A 24673-nucleotide genomic window follows, 5' to 3' on the forward strand; every position below is an offset into this window, starting at 1 on the left:
GTAGCTGGTCTTGTACTGTGTCATTTTCACATTTATGTCTCCGGCTACAGTGTCTTCTAACTAGAGTAAATCAGTAGATACTTTTTTTCTAAATGAACGGGTGAGTTAAAAGTTGATATTGTTGTATTCAAGTTTGTGGTAGGATTTCAGAGAAAGTTAGGTTTAGAGGGACTTGAAATTAAGAAAGAATTTTTTGTTATTTTTTTAAGAACTTTCTGAAAGGTAAATGAGGATCGCCTTTTCCCAGCTTTAAAAACTACAGATCAACGTAACTGACAAGCCCTCTTTTAGACCGTTATGATGTAACAATGTTTCTAAAGTCAACAAAGGATGTACTTTCTCACTGCTTAGTTTCAAAATCTAATAGCAATAAATAAGAGCAAGACACAGGGTGATGGACTTGCAGGCTCTTGGTACAGTTCCTCATTCTCCACTGCAGGCACATCCCTGTTTCGTGAGGGATGAATGTGTTGCACTTTAAGTATTTTCAGTAAGAGTGGTCTTTAAATGAATCTTTTTTACATACATTATTCATTTTTTTTGTTTTAATTTAATATGTTGGAATTTTTTAAAGCAAGCTTATATTTTCTTTAGCTGAGTTGATGACTCCTGGAGGGACCACTGGTAGAGCTGAAGAATATGAATAATTTCTCAAGAAAAGTACATTGCTTTTGGCACAAGAAGCAGAATAAAGGTGAATTATTATTACGTGAAATTTTTCAGTAAAAGTCACTGAAAAGTAAGTATTGTTTTTGTTTTGGTTCTGTGTTTCCAGGATTATGCAAATAGACAAGAATTGACAGTTTTTTATGCTTACTGTGTAATTATACATTTATGTTTTAGCATGATTTCTTTACCAAAGAATGCCTGATAGGTGTGCATTTAAGTAAATGAATGAAAAAAAGACAAATAGCTTGCAATATGAGCTTGCATGGAACGCTCAAAATGGGATAGTTGTTAGCATTCAAGGAATCTGTTTCTCCTGTTTATAGGAAGTTTAACTAATACTGGGCATAGTGGCTCACACCTGTAATCCCAGCACTTGGGGAGCTAAAACAGAATTGCTATGAGTTCGAAGCCAGCCTGTAATACACAGTGCGTTCTAGATCAAACTATGCTATAGTGTAAGATCCTGTCTCCCACCTCAAAAGATTTTTTAAATTGTTTCTATAAATACTTTATACTGAAAAGGAAACTGTCTCTTAACCAAGTAGGGCAAGCTTAGGAGTGGTTATTGTTCATTCATTTAGTACAAAAGAAGTACTGAACGTTTTTATTGTATGCTCTAATTTTATGTTCTGTATCAGTATTTTCATTAGAAGAAAATAAAGTTGCTAGTTGACATAGCTAAGAAAATGTTCATATGAAGTTACAAAGTAAAATTTTATACTTATAACCAAAATTTGCATTTAGAATTAGAAATAAGATTTTTAAAATTTCATGTATACTTGAGTATATGTGAAATTTCATTTCTAAGTTTTATTTAATAATGATTTTTTTTTTTTTTTTTTTGGTTTTTCGAGACAGGGTTTCTCTGTGTAGCTTTGCGCCTCTCCTGGAACTCACTTGGTAGCCCAGGCTGGCCTCGAACTCACAGAGATCCACCTGGCTCTGCCTCCCGAGTGCTGGGATTAAAGGCGTGCGTCGCTGCTGCCCAGCTTAATAATGATATTTTTAATAAACACCAAGATCATGGTGTTTTATATTCCTTTTTGGTACCCTAACCAATAATGAGCTATAAAGAAAAATGAAGAATTTGATAAGACATAAAACTTTTTTTAGGGAGAGGTAGAAGGAAAGATTAAAAAAATTGAAAAGACAAAATCTTTTTTGGATGGACTTATTTTGTATCTTTGATATGATACTTGTGTATAGGCTAGACTGGCCTTAAGTTCACGGTAATTTTCATGCCTTTGCTTCCCAAGTGCTGGGACTAAAGGTGTGTGCCACTATGCCCAGCTTGTTCATCATTCTTGAACAGTGATACTTAATGAGATTAAAGAACATATTCCCTGTCTTCAAATATTATAGGTAGAAACAAAGGAATAAATAGCTAACAGTGTGATGTGTCAATAAGCACAAAGTACAACAGGAATATAGAGAAGGATTTAAATAGTCTCAGAATGCGTATGAGAAAGAGAACCAATGGAAAGTAGTCAGGAAAGTTTCCTAAAGAGGGGACCATCTAAGTTGAGCTTTGATTTTAGAACCAAGAGAAGGAATTAGGTCAGAAAGGGAGAATATGTGAAAACTAAGAGATGTGACCACAGTATGTAGAGATTCAGTGTCCTGAGAATACATGGCTTTTGGGTAAATTTTTTAGTTGAGATAGCTGGATTGAGAGAACACTTACTGGGAATAGATACTGGTGGCCTGGATCATGAGGCCTTGATATCGTGTTAATGAGTTTGTATTTTATTGTGAAGACAATTAAAAGCCATCGACTAATACTAAGATGGAGAGTGAATCTACTTGATTTGTAGTTGGAAAGTTACCTGAAAGGCATATGGAGTTAGAATTCACAGAATTCTGACCTCTTGTTTCTAGTCCAACACCAAAATATCATATAAGAAGGTCACAACTAGTTCTAATGATTCTGGCCTGGGAAGTGAGTGTAGGAGAGGAACAACATATTCTTTCTAATCCTGACAGACAGAATGGAAAAAAAAATCTCAAGGACTTGTAAAAACAATTGAGCCACAAATAATTGCTAAAATGTATTACAAATGCAGGTTGCTTGTTCAGGTTTCTGTAGGGTTACTAGTTTGAGCAAAATTTCACATAAATAGGCATAGTAATAGACTTTATTGTTTTGATTTTATATGTTCAGTAAATTGTTACTATTTAAATGTGGCCACAGTTGGCCCTCAGAAATTTTTGAGGGTGTGAATAAATATTAATGAAGAACTTAAGATGCATAAGAGCATTGAACTCTCAAAGTGTTTGTAAATGTCTTCTTTGACTCCTAGTTACTTTCTGTGCAGTAACTACAGGCTTTGAACTACAGGACCCCAAACTAGTCGCCTCCTGCCTGCAGGTGGGTTTTGTTTGATTTCTAGCTTTTAAAAATAAATTTGAATTTATTGCTTACAATATAAAATGAGTAATTTTATATAAAGTTCATTTTTGTGAAAAACAAGAAAAAAAGGTGATCTGGCAAATCAAGGTTCACATGCTAGTAGTTGGCTAGATTTGGTAGCGTCTATACATGTTTTATCTGCCTGCATCATTTCTCTTATGTGGCTGGCCTCACAGACAGTTGATTTATAACTCCTGTTAACATCTGATTTATTGAGGTCTTTGGAAAAAAGGGATATTACATAGAAGGAATAATTCGGCACATGGATGCTAACTCTGTAAATGTTAATAGTATCAGCTGAGTATACGTGTTATTTTATCCCCCCAAATTATCCTGTTAGCTGTCACTTTATGGTTGACAGCACTGATATCAGAGAAGTTATAAGTTAGTGACAGAATTGGCTCCCAATTTCTAGACCTAATATCCTTTTTATATTTTCTAGATTTTCCATTTATAAACTTATAAACAAGAATCCATTTTAGAGATACTATTTTAGAAGATGAAAATACGTAAAAAATTTGGTTTAGCAATTTTAGATATTTGTGCATTTATATATGTAGTACTATTTGATAACATCTATTACTATAATTTTATTTGCTGACTTTTGACAAATCATGTTGAGTAGTGTTGGATATCTTATGCTATTATTGTTATAAATAAGTATTAGAAGTTCATTCAAAGGGTTGGGAAGATGACTCAGTGGGTAAAGTACTCAATGACCAAGCCTGATGACCTGAGTTTGAATCCCCAGAACCCACATATAAGCTGGACAGAGGCATACATGTCTGTAATCCCAGCATACTCCTACAGGACATAGGAGGCAGAGACATGAGAATCCCGGGAAGCTTATGGGTTCACTAGCCTGATGGATACAGCAGTGAACAAAAGGAACCTTGTGTCAAACAAGTGCTGTATGTGTGTGCCTCTAGTCATGCACACACATCATACACACGCAGCAAAGAAAAGAAAATCATTTATTCTGGAAACTTGAATAAATTTGAATATTTGTCTAAAGTTAAATTGCTTTTGGGAAATGGTAATGATGAATATGGATGATTCTTAGGGAAGGAGTAAGATTATTTTCTGTAGAGACTAAATGATATTTTTTTCCAAATGGAGAAAGATATAAGATGATTCACTAAGTATTCTCTTTAAAACTCTGTTTTTAATCACTTGTAACTTGTTGTATTTTTCTTCTTTAGAATCTGTCAGGTGAACATATATTTTTGCTTTTTAATTTGGTTAAAAGCAATTTATTTTTGAAGAAAATATGTCTCCTCTGAAGATATACGGTCCTATCAGAATTCGAAGTATGCAGACTGGGATTACAAAGTGGAAAGAAGGATCCTTTGAAATTGTGGAAAAAGACAATAAAATCAGCCTAGTCGTTCACTACAACACTGGAGGAATTCCAAGAATGTTTCAGGTATAACAGATTTTGATTGGAATGGTTCCTTAGTGAAATCTTTCACTGACTAGCCACACTGTGTCATAGGTCATAGTTGTAGTAAAGTGGCCCTGAAAGGCTTCTTACTTCTATGACACTGGTACTTTTATGTGTTGGTTTTATAAAGAGTAGGAAGCAGTCACCATTGTTGGGAAGAAAACTAGTGGGAAAGAACTTAGAGAGGTTTTAGTACCAGATACTTAAACTATTTCAAAGGCCATGTTAAGAGCCATGAACAGTGATTTATACCTGTAATCCTAACACTTGAGAGGTAGAGACAGGAAGATTAATAGTTCAAGGTTTATCTTGAGTCCCAAAGAAAGTTTGAAGCCAGCCTGGGTTATATGAAACTAATAACATGATATGGAACTGTAGACTAAAATTCACCCCCAAAAGAAAACAACAGTAATAACAATACACAAAGCCCTATGAGGCTAGATTTGAAGTGCTCTCATGATCCCAGCACTTTGGAGGCTGAGTCAGTAGTAGTTGTAATGCAAGGCCAACCTGGGCCACCTGGGCCGAACTTGTCTCAGATGAGATTGGGCACATATCACAAAGTGATGGGGCCATAAGGACATGTTTAGGAAAATGTGGGGCTGAGTATGAGCTAAGTGGTAGCACTTGCCTAGTGTGCTTAGAACCTTGGATTCAGTCTCTAACATCACACGCACACGCACACGATAATCTTAATTCATCTTTTTTTTTTTTTCTTTCAAGTACTTGCTAGATTCATTTAATGGGATTTTTTTTTAGTGCCTTCTAAAAGTCAGTTTCTATGTCCTAAATAATCCTGTCATATGTCATGGACTTTAATGGGTGATTGTTCAAGTCATCTTTATAGTTATCTTCTTAAAACACTAAAAATTTGAAGGTTCTTTATTACTTGTCACGATCTTTAAAAAAAATAGCTATTGGGCCAGCAAGGTGGCTCAGTGGATTAAGACACCTGCCACAAAGCTTGGTGATCTGAGTTTGTTCCTTAGGACCCATATGATGGAAGGAGATTATCAATCCCCACAAGTTGTCCTCTGACCTATACACACATGCTATGACATGTGCACACCATATACATACACACATATATACACATAAAATGTAATGAAAATTTTACATAGTTTTTTTTTTTTTTTTATCTTCTGTACTACTATTGTGGAGCTAAGAGCTGCTGAGTTTTGTGTGAGTTGAATTTAAAACATAGCTATGCATGGTAGCACATTCCTATAATCCCAGCATTTGAGAATCTCATACAGGAGAATCACAACTTCAGGCCTAGCCTGGTCTACATAGTGAATTTGAGGCCAGTTTAGGGTGTGTAGTGAGACTGCATCTCAAAAAAAAAAAAAAAAAAAAGCGGTCTAGAGAGATGGCTCAGTGATTAAAAGCACATGTACTTTAAAAAAAATTTATATTCATCAGGCCTTGAGAGATGCCCTGACAGTTAAGAGCACTGGCTGCTGTTCGGGAGGACATGGGTTCAATTCCCAGCTTCCAGATGGTGGATCATAACTGTCTGTACTTCAGTTCCAGGGTGTCCAATGACTCTTTCTGGCCTCTGAGGGCACTAGGCAAGAAATATACATGAAGGCAGACTACCCATACACATAAAAAATAAAATAAATTTATCTGGGAGGTGGTGGCGCACGCCTTTAATCCAGGCATTCAGAAGGCAGAGGCAGGTGGATCTCTGAGTTCAAGGTCAGCCTGGTCTACAGAGCGAGTTCTAGGACAGCCAGGGATACACAGTGAAACTTTGTCTTCAAAAACAAAAACAAAAAAAACAAAATAAATTTTAAAAATTATATTTATTAGTTTTTAAAGAAATATTTTAAACTTTATGTTTGAATTTGATTGAAATAAACTTTCCATTTGTTTATACTTTTGAACTGTGAAAGTTACTGATGTTTTTGTATATCACATATATTCTGTTCTGGTATAGTGATACATACTTGTAATTCCAGCACTCAGAAGCTGGACACTGGAAAAACAGAGGCTAGACTGGACTTCATTATGTAGTGGGTTGAAGGCTAGTCTAAGTCATATAGTGAGCTCATCAAACAAAACAAACTCAGAGAGATGGCTGAAAGGGTAAAAGTACATATCACATGATGGAGGGAAAACCAGTCACCATGGGTTCTCCTCTGACCTCCATTGGCATTCTATGGCACCTCCCCCAGTACTCACAAAATGAATAAAATGTAATAAAAAGTTGGTTTGGAAAGCTAAATGTGAACTGGGCTTGGTGGCACACACATTTAATTCCAGCACTCATGGGGCAGAGGCTTGGTGGTGTAAGTTTAGAGGCTAGCCTGATATACATAGTGAATTGCAGGCCAAGTAGAATCTATAGTGGAACCTAATCTTTAAAAAAAAAAAAAAAAAAAGAAAAGAAAAAGTAAATTTGAGGCTAGAGAAATGACTTAGCAATTAAAAGCACACACTTCTTGCAAAGGACCCCAGGTCAATTCTCAGTACTCAGGTGGAGTGGCTCATGACTACCTGTAACTCTAGCTTCAGGAAACACAGTGTCTTCTGGCTTTCATAGGTGCCAGTACATAACCACACTCTGACATGCATGTATCCATATAATTAAACAGAAATAAATCTTTTTACAAAGGTTGTATATTTGAGTTAAGTTTATCAAGAAAGAGGAAGAAAGAAAGATAAATTGGAATGTATGAAGTTTAGCAATTTCTAGACAACTTAATTATAATTTGTTGTCTATTTTGTGTGAAAAGATAATCTTTTTTTTTTCTTTTTTTTAAAGCTAAGTCATAACATAAAAAATGTGGTACTACGACCCAGTGGAACAAAACAAAGTCGCCTAATGTTGACTTTACAAGATAACAGCTTCTTGTCTATTGACAAAGTACCAAGTAAGGAAGCAGAGGAAATGAGATTGTTTCTAGATGCAGTCCATCAAAACAGACTTCATGCAGGTAAGTGCTAGTCATCTCATGAGTCTGACAATTACAGACAGGTCTAAAAAAATATGATGACTAAGGGCTGGGGGTATGGCTCAATTGGTAGAGCCTACACCAGGGATATAGGCTCAGAGCATGCATGAGGCTCTGGAGTCCTAACAGCTCAGCACACAGAAACTAGGCATAGTGAGCATACATGTAATTCCAGCACTTGAGTATAGGCAGGAGGATCAAAGTTCAAGGGCATCCTTAGCAACATGATTGAAGGCCAGCCTGAGCTATAATGAGACAAAGAATATGATGACTGTACACCAGTATTTCTGATGAACACTGATGGGAAAAATACTCAACAAAATACTATTAGGCTGAGTTTAAGTGTCACAATACAAGAATTATGCTAAATTTATTCCTGGAATGTAAGAATAGTACAGCATGACAGTCAGTCTATATAATGCACCACAATAACATAATGAAGCACAAAAGCCACTTAATCATCTCAATTGATGTGAAAAATGACAAAAGTTTAATATTCTTTCACAGTAAGCACTCACTCTAAATGGACTAGGGAGTAGAGGAAAACTATTTCAACATGGTAAAGGCTATGCATGTTAAGCCCACAGGTAACACGCTTCATTGTGAAAATCTGGAAGCTTTTCTCTAAAATCAAAAACAAAATAAAGATGCCTATGTTTTCCACTTCTGTCCAATATAGCACTTGAAATCTTTGCCAGAAAAGTTGAGTAATGAAGAAATAAAAGGTGTTCAATTGAAAAGAAGGAAGTAAATATCTCTGTTCACTGATTACTTTTATCTGAGTTTTTTCAAGTTAAATGTAACATGAACAGACTGGAGGTGTAGCTCTAGTAGAGCAGGTACTTAGCATGCACAAGGTCTTGTACTGACTGATTCCTCCTACCTCCAGAGAATGAAGATGTGGCAGTATGAGTTTTCTTATGTTTAGTTGATGTATTATTACACCATTCTTATAAATTAAGGTTTTTGTGGTTTTCTATTTAGTAGCTATCCATATGTTCATGCCACCAATCTTGAACTACGTTAACTGAATATTAACAATACTGAATACAAATAGTATGATGGCAAATGCCTGCTGTCTTAGCAACCAGGAAGCTAAGGCTAGGAGACTGTTTAAAGCCAATCTGTTCAACCCTGTTGAGGAAGGGACAGGAGAGAAAGAACAGGGGAGGGAGGTGTACAATGGTGGTACATATACTTGTAACTCCAGCACTTAACACTTGAGAGACTAAGGCAGTAGGACTGTGAGTTTGAAGCCAGCCTGGTCTATGTAGCAAGACCCTGTCTCAGAAAAGCATTTGAATATAGCACTATTTCAAATCTTAAACAATGGTATTGAGTTTATATTTCTATTTTGTTTTAGTCTACCATAGCCATCATATTAATTGAATGACAGTCTAAGAATTAATGTGTAGCCGGGTGTGGTGGTACACGCCTTTAATCCCATCACTTTCGGAGGCAGAGGCAGGTGGATCTCTGAGTTCAAGGCCAGCCTGATCTACAAAGAGGGTTCCAGGATAGCTAGAGCTATTACATAGAAAACTCTGTCTTAAAACTGAGTGGAAAGCATTTTATACACACTGGACATCCAAAGGGTCTTTCTCATGTTAGGCAAATACTCTATCACTAAGTTACATTTTCTATTCTTTTTATTTGTATTTTGAGATAGGGTCAAGCTAAGGTGCCTATGCTGGCTTTGAACTTTCTTACCTCAGTCTCCCACATAGCTTGGATTATAAGCATGTACCACCATACCCAGGCTTTTAAAAGAATGAGTGCTGATAAATGCATGTTAGAAACTCAGTAAGTCATTGATGGTATTAGTTAGCTGTAAGCTTAACTCTAGCATACTCTTTGATTTTGGCCAAATCATTTTAATTTTTTTAGGTTTAGTGGCCTTGATGCACAACAACATATATTGCAAGGACTAGTATTAAATAACAACACATACAAAAATAGCTTGAAAAATTCAGCTGGTCATGGTGACACATATTTGTCATCCCTTCACTGAGGAGGTAGGGGCAGGAGCATTGAAGGTTAAAGGCCAGCCTAAGCTGCAGATGAGACAATAGGTGCTGGTTACCCTGAACTGGACTGTGTAGCAAGTACTCCCTTCCCACCTTCTCCACAGTAATAACACATGAAATAAAGATAGAGGCAAGGGTGTTATAAAATGTGTACAGGAATAGAAAAGATTTAACATTGATAGCATCATCTGGTATAAGAGAAATTGCTAAGTGTTTAAGATAGTAACACTAGATATTTTTCTTTTACCTAAGTAGATTTTTGAATCACAGATTCAAGTTTAAAAAAATAAAATGATATATTGTGATTAATGGAGAAGATTGAATTCTAACAGTCTCTGGGTGGGAAAGATGATTGATAGCTTAGGCTCTTTTATAACGTTTAGACAATCTCCATGGCAAAGAAAAAAGATGGAAAACTTTAAAGTGGTGTCACAGAGTAATTTCTTTCTGAGGTTCCGGGAATTGAACGCAGAGCCTCACAGATGTTAGGCAAGCAATCTACTGCGGAGTCACACATAATAGTATGTTAATATCATTAACATTTTGAAATAGGGTCTTGGTCAATTGTGAATGTTACATCATTATAAAACAAAAACCCATCATATAAGCTAGTAAGAGAAAGAGAACTCAAGAGAATTGGAAAAAACAGCAAAAAAATGAATTCAGGAAGTAGATGAATCTTATGCATGAAAAAAATGCCCAAATTCACAAGGAAACGCAGTTTCTTTCTTAGACTTATTTTAATTGTATGTGTGAGTGTTTGCATGTTTGTAAGTGCACCCCGTGTGTTTGGGGAAGTCAGAAGACATGGGATACCCTGGGACAGAAGTGAACGGATGGTTTTGAACCACCATGTGTGTGCTGGGAATCAAACCTGGGGCCTCTGCAAGGGCGCAAGTGCTCTTGCCCACTGAGACATCTCTCTGGCCCTTACACTCCAAGTCCTTACTGTGACTTTGGCAGCTGTATGAGGAAAGCAAGATAAGAGTGTTAGCCAAGTTCGTATTTGTAAAGTACCTTGAACTTTCCTAAATGAGCATGGATTTCTATGGAGTAGAAACTGTTCTGCTTGGTTCCTTTTTTTCTTGAACTAAAACAATTATTTTGACCTTCATGTATTTTGTGGTATTGTGTGGACCCACTCACGGTGCCACCATGTGTGCACACATGTCAAGATACCTGGTGATTTTTTTCTGCCGTCATATGAGTTACAGAGACTGTGCAAGTGTGGTGACATGTGCTACCCACAAACACATACATAATACAAAATCAACAAGATGTGATATTTTTAAATTAAAAGTATACTTGTTACTATTTCTGCTATATTTTCTTGACATTGGTGTAAGTATTCATGCCCTAGATACAGTGATTTACTCTTCCATACTATTGATTATAAAACACTGTGTTTGAGAATTTTCCTTTTGTCTTGTCAACTTTTATACTATTAAGTGGCCTCCCCTCTTGTGTTATTTATTCTTTTATTGGAACTCTTATCCCTAAATAGTACTATATATCTCAGTGGCACATTCTATCAGAGAGAATTGGTTATTACTTCCATTTCTGTATTACATAAAAATAACGATGAATATTTTTATTAAATTAAGTGGTTTATTCATTTTTGTCCACCAGCTATGAAACCTTCTCAAGGGTCTGGTAGTTTTGGACCTATTCTGGGCAGCAGGGCCTCTCAGAAGGAAACTAGCAGACAGCTTTCTTACTCAGACAATCAGGTATGTTCATTTGAATCTTATTGCTTTGTAAAAAAATGGATTAGCACAGATATATTAAGTAGTTGCATGGTGTGGAGTTTAATGATCTCTACTGTAGCATCATCACAGTGGTACTTTGACATTGCTTTGGTTGCCTCATTTTCTTTACTTTTTTTTTTTTTTTTTTTTGGGGCGGGGGTTATCGAGACAGGGTTTCTCTGTGTAGTTTTGGTGCCTGTCCTGGATCTCCCTCTGTAGACCAGACTGGCTTCAACTCACAGAGATCAGCTTGGCTCTGCCTCCTGAGTGCTGGGATTAAAGACGTGGGCCACTGCTGCCCGGCCCCTTTGTTTTTCTAAAAACAGCTTCTAAATATTACCACAATTTTACCTTTTTTCCTTTCTTTTTTATTTCCCCCTTTCTTTTGGTTTTTTTGAGACAAAGCTTCGCGATATAGCACTGGCTGTCCTGCAATTTTCTCTGTAGACCATACTGGCCTCAGATCTGTCTGCCTCTGCCTCTGAGTGCTGGGATTAAAGGTGTGTACCACCAATGATTCTTGTCTTACAGTTCAATTTTACCTTCTTACATAGTTTTACTAAACACATAACATAGTTTTACTTAACCTTTGCTTGATGTCCCAAGGTAATCAAAATGAACCATAGTAGTTTTTAGAACCAAGAATTTCTTGTCATAAAAATCGAGCATGTTAAAAAAAAAAATCCAGCATGTAGTACTGCCCCTTACAGATATGCGTCATTGTTTGATGAAGCTCCTCAAGTTTCCTGAGCCTTAGTACCTACCTATGAAATGGAGACAGCACCAACATCTTAGAAGGTCTGAGATAGCACATGTAAAAGGGGCTAGCTGGCTGTGTGCTGCACTACTAGAAACAGCCTCAGAATGTTTGATGCCTTTGGGTCTGCTGCACATCATGAACTTTACCTTTACACTATCTGACTTCAAACTATTCTACTGAGATCTTCCCTTTGCTTTGAAAAACACTTATTCATAATATTCAGCAAGCTGAGAGACTTGGTGTGCATAAGTAAATATAATAATCTTTTTTTTTTTTTTTTTTTTTTGGTTTTTTTCGAGACAAGATTTCTCTGTGTAGCTTTGCGCCTTTCCTGGAACTCACTTGGTAGCCCAGGCTGGCCTCGAACTCACAGAGATCCGCCTGGCTCTGCCTCCCGAGTGCTGGGATTAAAGGCGTGCGCCACCACTGCCCGGCAAATATAATAATCTTACTGCAGTTTATCAGTTGTTGTCTCTTAATTGGTTTGGAAAGGAAAGCCAGGTATAAAATCAGAAACTTTAAAGTTCTTCTGTTAATATATTTGTACAGAGAGGTGATACTTAGATAATACTTGGTTGAACAATAATTAAGAGCTAAATGACTTTTAGGTTCTTTTCATGGTTTTGTTTTCAGAGTAATTTTTTTTTCGTGTGTGTGTGTGTGTGTGTGTGTGTGTGTGTGTGTATGTAACTATGTATATCTGGAGGTCAGAGGAGAGCTTACAGAATTCATTTTCTTTTTACACCACATGGATCCCGGTGATTGAATTTGGGTTGTCAGGCTTCATGATAGGTGCATTTACCTGCTAAGCCATCTATCTAGGCTCACCTAGAGGGGGTCTCTCTATGTACTTCCGACTGTCTTGGAAGTTGCTTTTTAGACCAGGTGGGTCTTGAACTCACAGAGATCCACCTGTCTCTTCCTCCCTAGTGCTGGGATTAAAGGCGTGCGCTACCACAGCCCAGCTATAAATGTTTATGCATCCATATTATTAATTCCACACAATTTTCTGCATAGTTGTTGGGTCCTCCTGAGTCGAACTAGGCTTACAGGTAGATGTGAATTGCACGATACGGGTGCTAGGAACCAAACTCAACTCCATCTGCAAGAACAGTATGCCGTCTTAACCTTTGGACCATGTCTTCAGCCCCATCATAGGTTTGGTGTAAAATACTTTCATGATCAAAAATTCAACCAATAAAGGGCTGGAAAGTTAACTTAGCAGTTAAGAGTATTGTTAACTCCTCCCAGAAGACTTACATATAATTCTCAGAATCCACATGGCTCAAAACCATCTATAACTCCAGTCCCAGGGGATCTGATGTCCTTTTCTGACCTCTGCTGGCACTAGCCACACAAACATACATGCAGACAAAACATAAAATAAATGAATAACTTAAGTAAATAAACTAATTTTTTTCAACAACAAAAAAGGCCAAACTATATACATAGTATGCTACCAAATGTATAATAAACAGGATAGATATTTTTTGCTTAGAGAAATAAGGAAAGAAAAATGGTGTGGGAGAATAGGTAGTGGGACTGGCAGGTAGGGTAGGGTAATAGTGAAGTTGTTCAATCTGTATCTTTATAAAATATTTTAATCTCATTACTTTTTGGGCCAAAATTTTTTATTACTTTTATCTTATGTGTATTGTTGTTTTGCCTACCTGTATGTCGGTGCACCACATGTGTGTTTGGTGCCTTTGGAGGCCAGAAGATGGTATCAGATCCTCTGGAACTGGAGTTTCAGGTGGTTGTGAGCTACCATATGGATGCTAGGAATTGAACCTGGATCCTCTGAAAGAGAAGCCAGTGCTCTTTAACTTCTGTGCCATTTCTGCAACTCCTTAATCTCTGTTTTTTAATGTTAGTTAGTTTGATTTCTAAATCGGAGAATTTTATATTTTGTGGTGTTTGGGCTCAAATTTAGAGCCTTGTGCATACTTGTAAGTGCTCTGCTAGTGAGCTATATCCATAAACCTTGAGAATATACTACCCATTTGAATTTAACTTAACAGTCATTCATCCTGAGGTTTATTTCCTATCCTAAGATTATAATTCCATTAAAGGAAAGTAATTTGGATTCCATAATTCTGTAGAGGAATCCCTATAATTTCATAGAAAAATCCTAGTTTTTCTTCACTTTTTTTCAATTTATTCATTTTATTATATATGAGTATTTTGCCTACATGTATGTCTGTTCCCCACATGCATTAGATCACCTGGAACTGGAGTTGTGGGTGGTTCTCAGTCACCATATGGGTGCTGGGAATTGAACCCAGGGTCCTTTGCAAGAACAGTAAGTGCTCTTAACCACACTGAGACATTTCTTCAGTACTAGAAACATATAATTCTTAATGTCAATATATAAAACACCACTGGCTGAACATTCATCTGAAATGCTACTATTTACTTATGTTCATGTTACTACACTGAACATCCATTAGGTAGACCCTTAATTCATTTGTCAGTAGACTTTAGCTTATCTTCGTTCATCCCATTATTGCGTATGTTTGCTTTATTTCTCAGATTAACTCCCTCAAGAATCACGTGGCTTTTATTGAGTATACCTGATTTGATTGTGCCAATTTGATATTAATGTTGCATTTTCTATATCCTTCCTTCCTTTCTTTTTCTTTTTCTTTTTTCCTTTCATGATTCCAAGGCTTTGGATGTGTTAAACATGTAACACTGAGCTACATCCTCAAACCTTGTCACCATTCCATATCATGATCAGGATTTATTTTTTTCCCCAGAGACCACTTCTACTGATGACTAGAGCATGTCTTTCTGTACTTTCTTGGTTTTGCGGAGATTTCTTTTGAGATACAGTCTCACTTTGTAGCCTAGATTAGCCTGAAATAGACTGTGTAGCCCAAGCTGCCCTTGAGCTTACAGGGGTCCTCCTGCTTTGGCCTCCCGGATGCCGAAACTTCATGTGTCAACTACCATTCTTGGCTTTTGTTATTGTTAGTAATTAAAATAGAGTTCTTGCCTTCTGCATCCAGATTTGCCTTAGGATTGTGTGTGTGTGTGTGTGTGTGTGTGTGTGTGTGCAGCTACATGCATGCCACAGAGAATGTATAAAACTAGTTCAGGTCATCAAGCTAACGTGACAAATGCTTTTAACCCCTGAGTCATCTCATCAGCCCCAAGAGTTTCAAATTTATAAGACTACTATGGGAGAGTTAGATGTGATTGTGTATGTCTGTAATCCCAGCATTTAAGGCTGAGGCAAAAAAAAAAAAAAAAAAAAAAAAAAAAAAGGTGAGTTTTAGGCTAGCTGGACTTCAGAGCAAGACTCTTCCTTAAAACCATAAATAAATAAATGGACAAACAAATAAATAAAGTACTACAAGAAATTGAATATCAAACTCAATTTCTCACACTTGAATATATCAGAATCTCCTGGAGAGCTTTTTTAACTCAATAAGAATTGCTTGTATAGGGGTCTAGAGAGATGGTTCAGTGGTTAAGAGCACTGCATGCTCTTCTAAAGGACCCAGGTTCAATTCCCAGCACTCACATGGCAGCTCACAACTGTCTGTAATTCCAGTTCCAGGGGATCTGACACCCTCACACAGACATACATGCAGGTAAAACACCAGTGCACATGAAATAAAAATAAATAACTTTAAAAAAAAAAGAATTGCTGATCTAAACAATTTATATTGGGTTGGGGATGTAGCTCAGTTGTTAGAAGACTTGTCTAGCATGCATGAAGCCCTGGGTTTGGTCCTTCAAACCACATAAACCAGACACAGTGATGTATGTTTATAACCCTAGCACTTAGGAAGTGGTGGCTGGAGGACCAATTCTAGACAGGTTATCCTCTGCTACTTAGCAAGTTTGAGGCTATTCTGGAGTTCATATGAGATCCTGTCTCAAACATACAAAATATGTTTTCACTTAAGCCAAAGATTTAACTGTCTCACACTTTATTCTTACAGGCCTCTTCAAAAAGAGGAAGTTTAGAAACAAAAGATGATCCATTTCGAAAAGTTCTTGGCAACCCCAGTCGAGGATCAATTAAGACGGTAGCCGGAAGTGGAATGGCTGTTAGCCGGACGATTCCTTCTCTGACGCTGACATCAACACCTCTTAGATCAGGATTATTAGAAAACCGGTAGGAAAGACTTAATCATTCAGAACCTGTTCATAAATGTCTTTTGGGACTTCTAGGACTTCAAGGAGGAAAAAAGCAGCAATATAAAACATGTTTTTCATGTATAATTAATTATAAGTATTTGTCTTTAATTTATGTCAGTGACATGCATTGAACATGTAGACAAAACAGTATATTAAGTAGAGTATAAAGAATCAGGCTATTATAGTCATATTTCTATGTTTGATTATGTTTTTAATTTTTCATGTTGGTGTGGGTAGATGTGCATGTATAGATACATCTGCGTGCGTGCGTGCGTGCGTGCGTGCGTGCGTGCGTGCGTGCGTGTGTGTAGGTCACAGGACAACCTTGAGGGTTATTCCTCGGATGCTGTTTACCCCTTTTTTAGAGACAGGGTTTTCTCACTGTCTTGGAGATTACTAGCAAGCCCCAAGGAGATTGTAGGTGCACACTATCACATCGAGCTTTTCATGGGTCCTGGAGTTTGAACTCAGATCTTGTGCTTGCACATCGAACACTTTACCGATTTTAGTTTTCTTCCAGCCCGAGTTTATGATTTTTGATGGTATGAATTATAACTTTTTAAAAGTAGTCTTTTTTTCTAATCTGTTCTCTATAGCACTGAAAAGAGGAAAAGAATGTTATCTGGCTCAGAGCTGACGGAAGATTATCCTAAGGAAAATGATTCATCATCGTAAGTAGCTTTGAGAGCCTTGGCGGCACTTGACCAGCGCTTCTTATATCACTCCCAGTTAACACTCCTGGGGGAAATTGACCAGTGCTTCTTACATCACTCCCAGTTAACACTCCTAGGGGAAATGTGCAGCAGTCTGTTAAGGTGGCGCTCTGATCCAGAAGGACTGAGACTAGGAATAGATAGCCACACTGGCCCCGTGACGACCTATTGAGAAGATAGTCCGTTCATAGCTATGAGGACACTGAATTTGCTGACACTGTGAGAAAATCAGATGGTGTAGTAGCCAGTCTGTGGTGTTTAGTTACAGCAGTCCAAGTAGGCCAGTACAGACTTAGGTTTTCTTGTGGTTTATTTTCCAGAGACAATGTTAGATTCCTATGACTGTCCTAAAAATCATGGTAAACTTGGCCTCAAGTTAACCAACATTTATTCCTTCAAAGTTCAGGTCATTACACTTGGTGTCAGGTACTTTTATCCACTGAATTATCTCTGGCTCATTTATTGTCTTTTCTAGGGTGGAAGCAATTTGCTAAAAATCATTTGCAATCAAATGAAGAATTGGTTTCATAAGAGGGCCCTAGATCAGAGCTCAGCATCAGTGTCTGGTGTTGACTAGTTAGCACACAGTACAGCAGTGTGTTGTATATGTAATAGTAATAGCTGAACTCTGGTGAGGGGACATCCATACTATAGAATCTATCTCTGCCACTATAGCTGTTTTAATTGGGTTTCTGGTGAAAAAATAGCTAAGGACAGAGACTGGCTGGAAAGTTATATTGTAGGATCTTTTCAGGAGTGTTTTCCTGCTGAAAAGTAGCATATGAAATAGGTCTTTGTCCTTTATACATACTTATCCATGTATTTCCTCTGTTCATCATCATCCTTTCTTCCTGATCTTCCAATACCTGATTATTCATGTAAACCCTTTGTTGCCAGCTAGTATGTAGTTGTGACCTTCTCTGTCCACACAGAGCCAGTGGTGAAATACTTTCTTTAGAACTCTTCCCTCACTGTTGTCTTTTAGCACAGTCTTTTTACTGGGGTTTTAGTCGATTTTCACTTTGTACCGGTGTCCAAACTGGGTCTAGGTTTATTATTACTGTTTCAGTTGGTCGTAGAGAGTCATTGGCCCACTCTTAGTATGTTGATGAAATTCCAGGTACAGTAGGTTGCTGCTCTGCCCCTTTAACTTAACACTTTATGGTGTGATAGTGCCAGTTCTTGATTCTACTGGTACCATAGTCCTTAATGACTAGTAATCACTTTCTCATTCTCTTTGAGGGCCTAGTAGTCTGACAAGAGTAGTATACGTACTTCATAGATAATTTAGAAATTTCCGTTGCAGACATAATGGTCTTGTTCTAAAATCCTAAGGTACCCGCTACATTCCTCTGGTCTTGGCTGAGACTTGTCTTCTCTTTTGAACAAATCAGTACTCATAGTGGCAGCAAGCTGGTTCTGTAGTCTTCATGGTTATATTTTACCTCACATCCCTTGTAGCACTTACTGTTACTATAGAGCACATTACTCCTTATAGTGGCTTTAAATTGTAGTTTGAAAAATACTGCTGCACAGGCATGGTGGCGCACACCTTTAATCCCAGCACTTGGGAAGCAGAGCCAGGCAGATCTCTGTGAGTTCGAGGCCAGCCTTTTCTACAAAGGGAGTTCTTTCATAGCAGAGCTACATAGAGAGAGCCTGTCTCAAAACAAGAAGTTAACAACAAAATGTATTGATTATGAATTATAGTCACTTGTGTACTTCAGCTTATCTGAACTTGTGTTAAAGTTATACCTAGATCCTTTGATTTTTTTCCCCATGAATCTGTGGTTAGTAAGTGGCTTGAGAAGCTTTGAATAGTCTTACTCATGGCTGGCCCTGGAGTTGCTATCATTTGGGGTAATTAGGCCATGTGTCTTCCACCATCTAGCAAGCTAGTCTAGAATTATTCATATAGCAGTGGAAATCTGAAAGACATTTTTAGGCTTGGGATCAAAACTCACAAACACTTACTTCTGTTATGTTCTTTCAGGAAAAGAAAATTAGTTACAGGGCCAAACTTATTAAAGGATGGAGAGAGGGAGACACAAAGTCTTCTATAGCCCAGGATGATCTCAGATTCACTATGTAGCCAAGACTGGCCTTGAACTCCCGACCCTCTTGCCTCTACCTCCGGAGTACTTACTATATTTCATTGCATTTTGTTTTATTTTGTTTTTCGAGATAGGGTTTCTCTGTGTAGCCGTGCCCATCCTGGAACCTGAGCTACATTGTAGAATTTAGACCAGCCAGGGCTACATAGTGAGGCTGTGTGTGTGTGTGTGTGTGTGTGTGTGTGTGTGTGTGTGTACTTATATTTTGTTATTCTTAAAAAATCTAGAATTTAACCAGTTCCTCCCTATTATTTCCAAGTACTAAAAGCAGGATGGCCATAAAAATAAAATCTCCAGGTTTTGGTTGAAATTACTAATTTAGGGGAATCATCATAAATTAAGCTTATAGCAGACAAGGCTGTTTCTCTGCCCATATTCCCTCTGACTCTATTTTTGTGTCCTCTGCTTTATATCTTCACTCTACATCCTCTCATTAAGAAATACAGCTAAGTCAGGCAGTGGTGGCACACACATTTAATCCCAGCCTGCAAGAGGCAGAGGCAGGTGGATCTCTGTGAGCTTGAGGCCAGCCTGGTTTACATAGTGACTTCTGGGACAACCAGGACTACATTGAGAGACCCTATATATAAAAAGACAAAAAATTATCTTAACTTTTCATTCGTGAACTTAAACTATTAAACACTACAAGTTGAAATGTTTATATTTTCTAAGTAGCATTTCAAATTATATGTGACATAAAAACATTTTGGTGTTTTGTTGTTGTTGTTGTTGCTGTTGCTTTTGATTTTTTTGTTTGTTTGTTTTGGTTTTTTCAAGACAGGGTTTCTCTGTGTAGTTTTGGTGCCTGTCCTGGATCTCGCTCTGTAGACCAGGCTGATCTCTGGTATACAGATTAAAGGTGGGATCAAAGGTGTGCACCACCACCACCCGGCTGGATTTTATTTTTTTAAACTGCAAAGCATCAACACTGGGTAGTTTATATCCTTAATTTGTTGTTTTTGTCTCAGGTAAATAATTTTAAATGTTATTACTTTGTGTGTGTGTGTGTGTGTGTGTGTGTGTGTGTGTGTGTGTGTGTGTGTGTGCGCGCGCGCGCACGCGCACGCGCACACAAATACATACCACGATTTACCTGTGGAGATCACAGGACACCTTGCAGGAGTTGGTTCTCGTTCTCTACCTTCACTGTGGTATTCTGACATCGAAGTTAGATCATCAGGTTTTCATGGCAAGCACTTTTACTTATGTGAGCTGTCTGGCCAGCTCCTGATCTTGTTTTTGGTCAAGAAAAATGTGTATCATCTTTCTGTCTCTGATTATTTGATTTTTTTTTTTTAAGGAATTTTTGCTTAATTTGCTAGAGTCATAGATTGGTTCTTGTCTTAATGAAAGGTTATTTTCATAGTTCTTATTTCACTGAGAATTAAGACTATCTTTATACATTCACTATATTGATTTAAAATTGTTAACTGCAGGAACAACAAAGCTATGACAGACCCTTCAAGAAAATATTTATCCAGCAGTAGAGAAAAGCAGCTGAGTTTGAAACAGGCAGAAGAAAATCGAACATCAGGTAAGTTTGAGTCTTTAATTAAGGTCTCATTTGTTTATATGATAGACTATAGTAAACTAGCACATGACTATACAATGTTCAGGAAGAATAGATAGTCCAGTGTTAGTTATTAGTCACTAACTTGTACCCAGTAGTTGACTAGAGTATTTTAAAGGGGACTGAAAGATGACTCAGTGGGTAGTAGTACTTGCCACCGAGCCTGATGACCTGAACTTGATCTCAGTGACTCACGTGGTAGAAGGAGAAAATTCACTTTGGAAAGTTATTCTCTGACTTCTACATGTGTGCTGTGGCATACACATACACACACACACACACACACACACACACACACACACACACAAATGTAAATAAATAAGTAAGGTTATCCAGGCATAATGGTACACACCTATAATCCTAGCACTTAGAACATAGAAGCAGGAGAATCAGGGATTCAAGGCTAGCCTCAGCTACATAGTGAGTTTGACACCAGCTGGGGCTGCATGAGACTGTCTCTCAAAAAAACAGCAACAGGCAGCATGGTGACTCACACTTTTAATTCCAGCACTGGGGAGACAGAGGTAGCTGCATCTCTGAGTTTGAAGTCAGCCTGAGCTACATTGTAGAATTTAGGCCAGCCAGGGAGGATCTCTGTGAGTTTCAGAACAACTAATGCTACAGAGAGAGACCCTGTCTTAAAACAAAAAACAAAAAAAATCCAGAGTTTATCTTCTTTTGCCTCTATTTCAGTGTGTAGAATTAATCTCTTAGTGTTAAAGTACCAAGACCATACATAGACTGAATCAGAAGTTACAGTGGGGTGAAATTAAGGTTCATCAGTGTTGCTCGTCACTGCGATTCCTACAGGAAGAAGCATGACCAATATAAGCCTTAATACTTAGACAACATTAATAGCATCTGTTGTTTTAAGACCATATTAATAGCACTTGTTTTAAGCAATTATAACCAACCAGCAATTAGCAAACAAATAGTAAATACATAATAAGCCATCTCATTAGTGTGCATATTGCTATAGTCTTTAATAAATGGTAAAATTATGTGTACTAAAGAATTGTTTTTAAAATAAATTTACTTAAGATTTACTACCAGTAATTGTTTAATTTATTACCTATGGTTCTGAAGAATTACTTTAGCAAATGGGAAAGTTTAAGAACTTCTGGTATGTAAGACACAAAGGCTAAGCTGTAGAAACCAGTTAGACTAAACTCTGGGCCATGCACAAAGAAGACGAGCGAAAGAGGGGAGCCTCTTGGGAAGAAGAAGGGTTTTGGCAGGAGAGGTAAGAGATGAGAGGGGGGCATTTGAGAGTAAAATTACTTCACTATATATATATACTGTATAAAACTCTCAGAGTAAAAAGTAGGGGAAGGGATCAGAAGCTAGAAAAGGACCCCGAACCATTTGCAGGCAGAGGCACACTACTTTGCTGTTGTAACTTTCCCCACAGATTGATCTTTTTAATGGGCATGTATTAAGAATAGAACTAAATACAAACAGATCCAATTGTGTAATATTATTAGATGAAGTTGAGTGGTTAAATTAGGCATTAAGTTTTCTTTCATGTGTTTTATAGGGCTTTTGCCTTTGCAGTCATCCTCATTTTATGGGAGCAGAGCTGGATCCAAGGACTACTCTTCTGGTGGCACTAGCCTAGACAGGTACAAATTAGTTATAGAGTTCTGAGTGTAGAAGTTGAAGGTCTTTCCCTCTTGGGAATCTTGAGTGAGGAACCTGGCTATTCTTTATATATACTCTTAGCTAATGCCCTAGTTTATGCACAGCAGAATCAAGTCCAGTCATAACATCATGACACTTTTAGTTAGGAAGTACTCTAGAAATATTTTAGTTTTATTTGTTTTGAAATGTCTCTAACAATGAATAAACTGAGATCATGCTGCTCGTGTTGATTGACATTATTAGTCTTTTGGCTACTGCATTTCTCATGCTCTCCAGCATGGGCATATTAAAGACTCTCGGGGCATTTTTACATTGCCTTTGTTTCCTATGCATTATTTATTAGGCTAACTTTCCAAAATTAACAGATTTTTTTTCTTTTAATAACTAAAGTTTCACACAAGTATCTTTCATTGAAAAAATTTTTCAGAAATTTAATTTCCATCCAGGTATGATAGTGCATGTCTGTAACCTCAGGAGGCAGAGAGGAAGTAGAATTAACACACAAATTCAAGGTTGATGTGGTCTACAAAATGAGTTTCAGCTATGGCTACATAGCAAGACTCTCTAAAAGTGTGTTTGTGGGGTCTGGAAAGATTGCTCAATGATTAAAAATATGGACTGCTCTTGCAGAAGGCCAAAGTTCAATTCCCAGCACATGCATGGTGGTCCACAGCCATCTATAACTCCAGAAAATCTAACACCTTCTTCTGACATTCATAAGCACCAAGTATACACATGGTGCACATAAGTCTGTGTATATATGTGTGGGTGTGTAAGCATCCCAGAACAATGGACACTTTAAGAAGCTAGTATCTATAAAAGCCATATGTAAGCCAAGCAAAACATTCTTATAAAGATTCCTGTGGTTGGAATGATTAATGTGCTCTTCCTGGGGTTCCCTGAGTAGAGAACAAGGATACAAACCGGTCTTAATCTGCTTTCATGTTACTTTAGTTGGATGAAGAATTATGAGGGTTAGTGAGATGGCTTGGTGGGTAAAGGCACTTTCTCCCCAGTCCTACAACTTTAGTTTGATCCCCAGGACCTACGTGGTGGAAAGAGAACTGACTCCTGTAGTTGTCCTCTGACCCCCTAATGAGTGCCTGTATACACACGTACATACATTCACACACACAAATCAATGTTATTTTTAAAATGAACCTGTAATTTAAAATACTCTGCAAAATTTAAGGACCAGAGGGAGGAATAATAACCACTTGGCCAGAAGGCACCATCATAGAGTACAGCACAGTGAGGAAACAGTAAATGTAAATGCAACTAAGAAACTTGGTTTGAGAATTCCTCATGTCACAATAGTACTCTGGGGAAAAAAAGAATAAATTCAAGGAAATTGTCAGAGAAATAATGGATGAAAATGCTGAAACTCTTTACCCTGAAAAGCTTCAACAAATGCCAAACAACAAATAATATTTTAAAGATCCATATGGGAGCCAGGTGTGGTGGCAGACACCTTTAATCCCAGAACTCTAGAGGCAGAGACAGGCAGAGCTACAAGTTCGAGACCATCCTGGTCTAAAAAGCAAGTTCCAAGACAGCGAGGACTGCATGGAGAAACCCTATCCTGAAAAACAGCAAAACAAAAGGATCCACATGAGTAAAAATTGTATTTTAAAGCTAGCAGAAAGAAAATAAATGATACAAAAATAAAGGAGATTGACATTTGCAGCAAGAGAAATAGAGTTAGATGTAACAGAGTAAAGCTTAAAAAATTCCATACACAAATTATAATCCAGGAAGGTGGCACACATCTGCAATCTGAGCACCCTATATGCTGAGGTAGGCCAATTTCAGTGAGTTCAGGGCCAGCCTGGTCTACACAGAGAGTTTAGGCAAGTCAGTGATGCATAGTGAGACCTCATCGAGAGGGGGGCAGCTGGGGGCGGGAGGGAGGGAGGAGGGGAGAGGCAAAATACTACATAAGAATATAAAAGACTGTTTCAGAGAAAAATGAAATATAAAAAGATGTTCAAGTATAATTAGGAATGCAAGTTAAAATAGCAGCAGAGTCACATGCTACCATTCAGATAAAATTAATACTTGTGATGATAAATAATAGAAATGTGAGGTGATGGAAATTCATTCAGGAAAGTAAAAATTGCTTTAACCTTTTTGGAAAACAATCATAATATATAGGAAAATTAAAAATACCCCTAGTATTTTTACCTCCAAACAAACATTTAACACCTGTCTTTTAAAAAAATTAAGTAATCTTTCTTCTGATGTGATTTGAAGTGGTAAAGAGTATACTGCCTGAACTGTCCAAAACTAGGTAGACTGATGTGACATCCATAAAGTGAAACTGTGGAGCCTTTCTCAAGCCCTTAACTTGGATTATGTAGTTTGTAAGTCAGATATGTAAACCTCTTAAGCTTTCTGTTTTGTTTTTGTTTCTCTTTATTGACAATTACTGAATAAATATAAAGTTTTGTTCACAAAGCTCTGGT

At 37.4% G+C, this 24673-nt stretch overlaps 1 protein-coding gene across 1 annotated transcript in view; it reads left to right on the forward strand.

Moving 5' to 3' along the window:
* Nucleotides 1–356: 356 nt before the first annotated feature.
* Nucleotides 357–24673, forward strand: part of Usp37 (ubiquitin specific peptidase 37) — a 60583-nt gene continuing 36266 nt past the window's right edge. Inside the window, exons 1-10 of the mRNA XM_059278703.1 lie at nucleotides 357–490; nucleotides 595–739; nucleotides 2970–3037; nucleotides 4282–4505; nucleotides 7294–7465; nucleotides 11140–11240; nucleotides 15972–16147; nucleotides 16767–16841; nucleotides 20434–20531; nucleotides 22105–22189. Coding sequence (XP_059134686.1) covers nucleotides 4350–4505; nucleotides 7294–7465; nucleotides 11140–11240; nucleotides 15972–16147; nucleotides 16767–16841; nucleotides 20434–20531; nucleotides 22105–22189 — 863 coding nt within the window. The 5' untranslated portion in view covers nucleotides 357–490; nucleotides 595–739; nucleotides 2970–3037; nucleotides 4282–4349. The remainder of the gene's footprint in view (nucleotides 491–594; nucleotides 740–2969; nucleotides 3038–4281; nucleotides 4506–7293; nucleotides 7466–11139; nucleotides 11241–15971; nucleotides 16148–16766; nucleotides 16842–20433; nucleotides 20532–22104; nucleotides 22190–24673) is intronic.

The sequence above is a fragment of the Peromyscus eremicus genome, chromosome 13 (genome assembly GCF_949786415.1).
Source record: "Peromyscus eremicus chromosome 13, PerEre_H2_v1, whole genome shotgun sequence".
NCBI lineage: Eukaryota > Metazoa > Chordata > Mammalia > Rodentia > Cricetidae > Peromyscus > Peromyscus eremicus.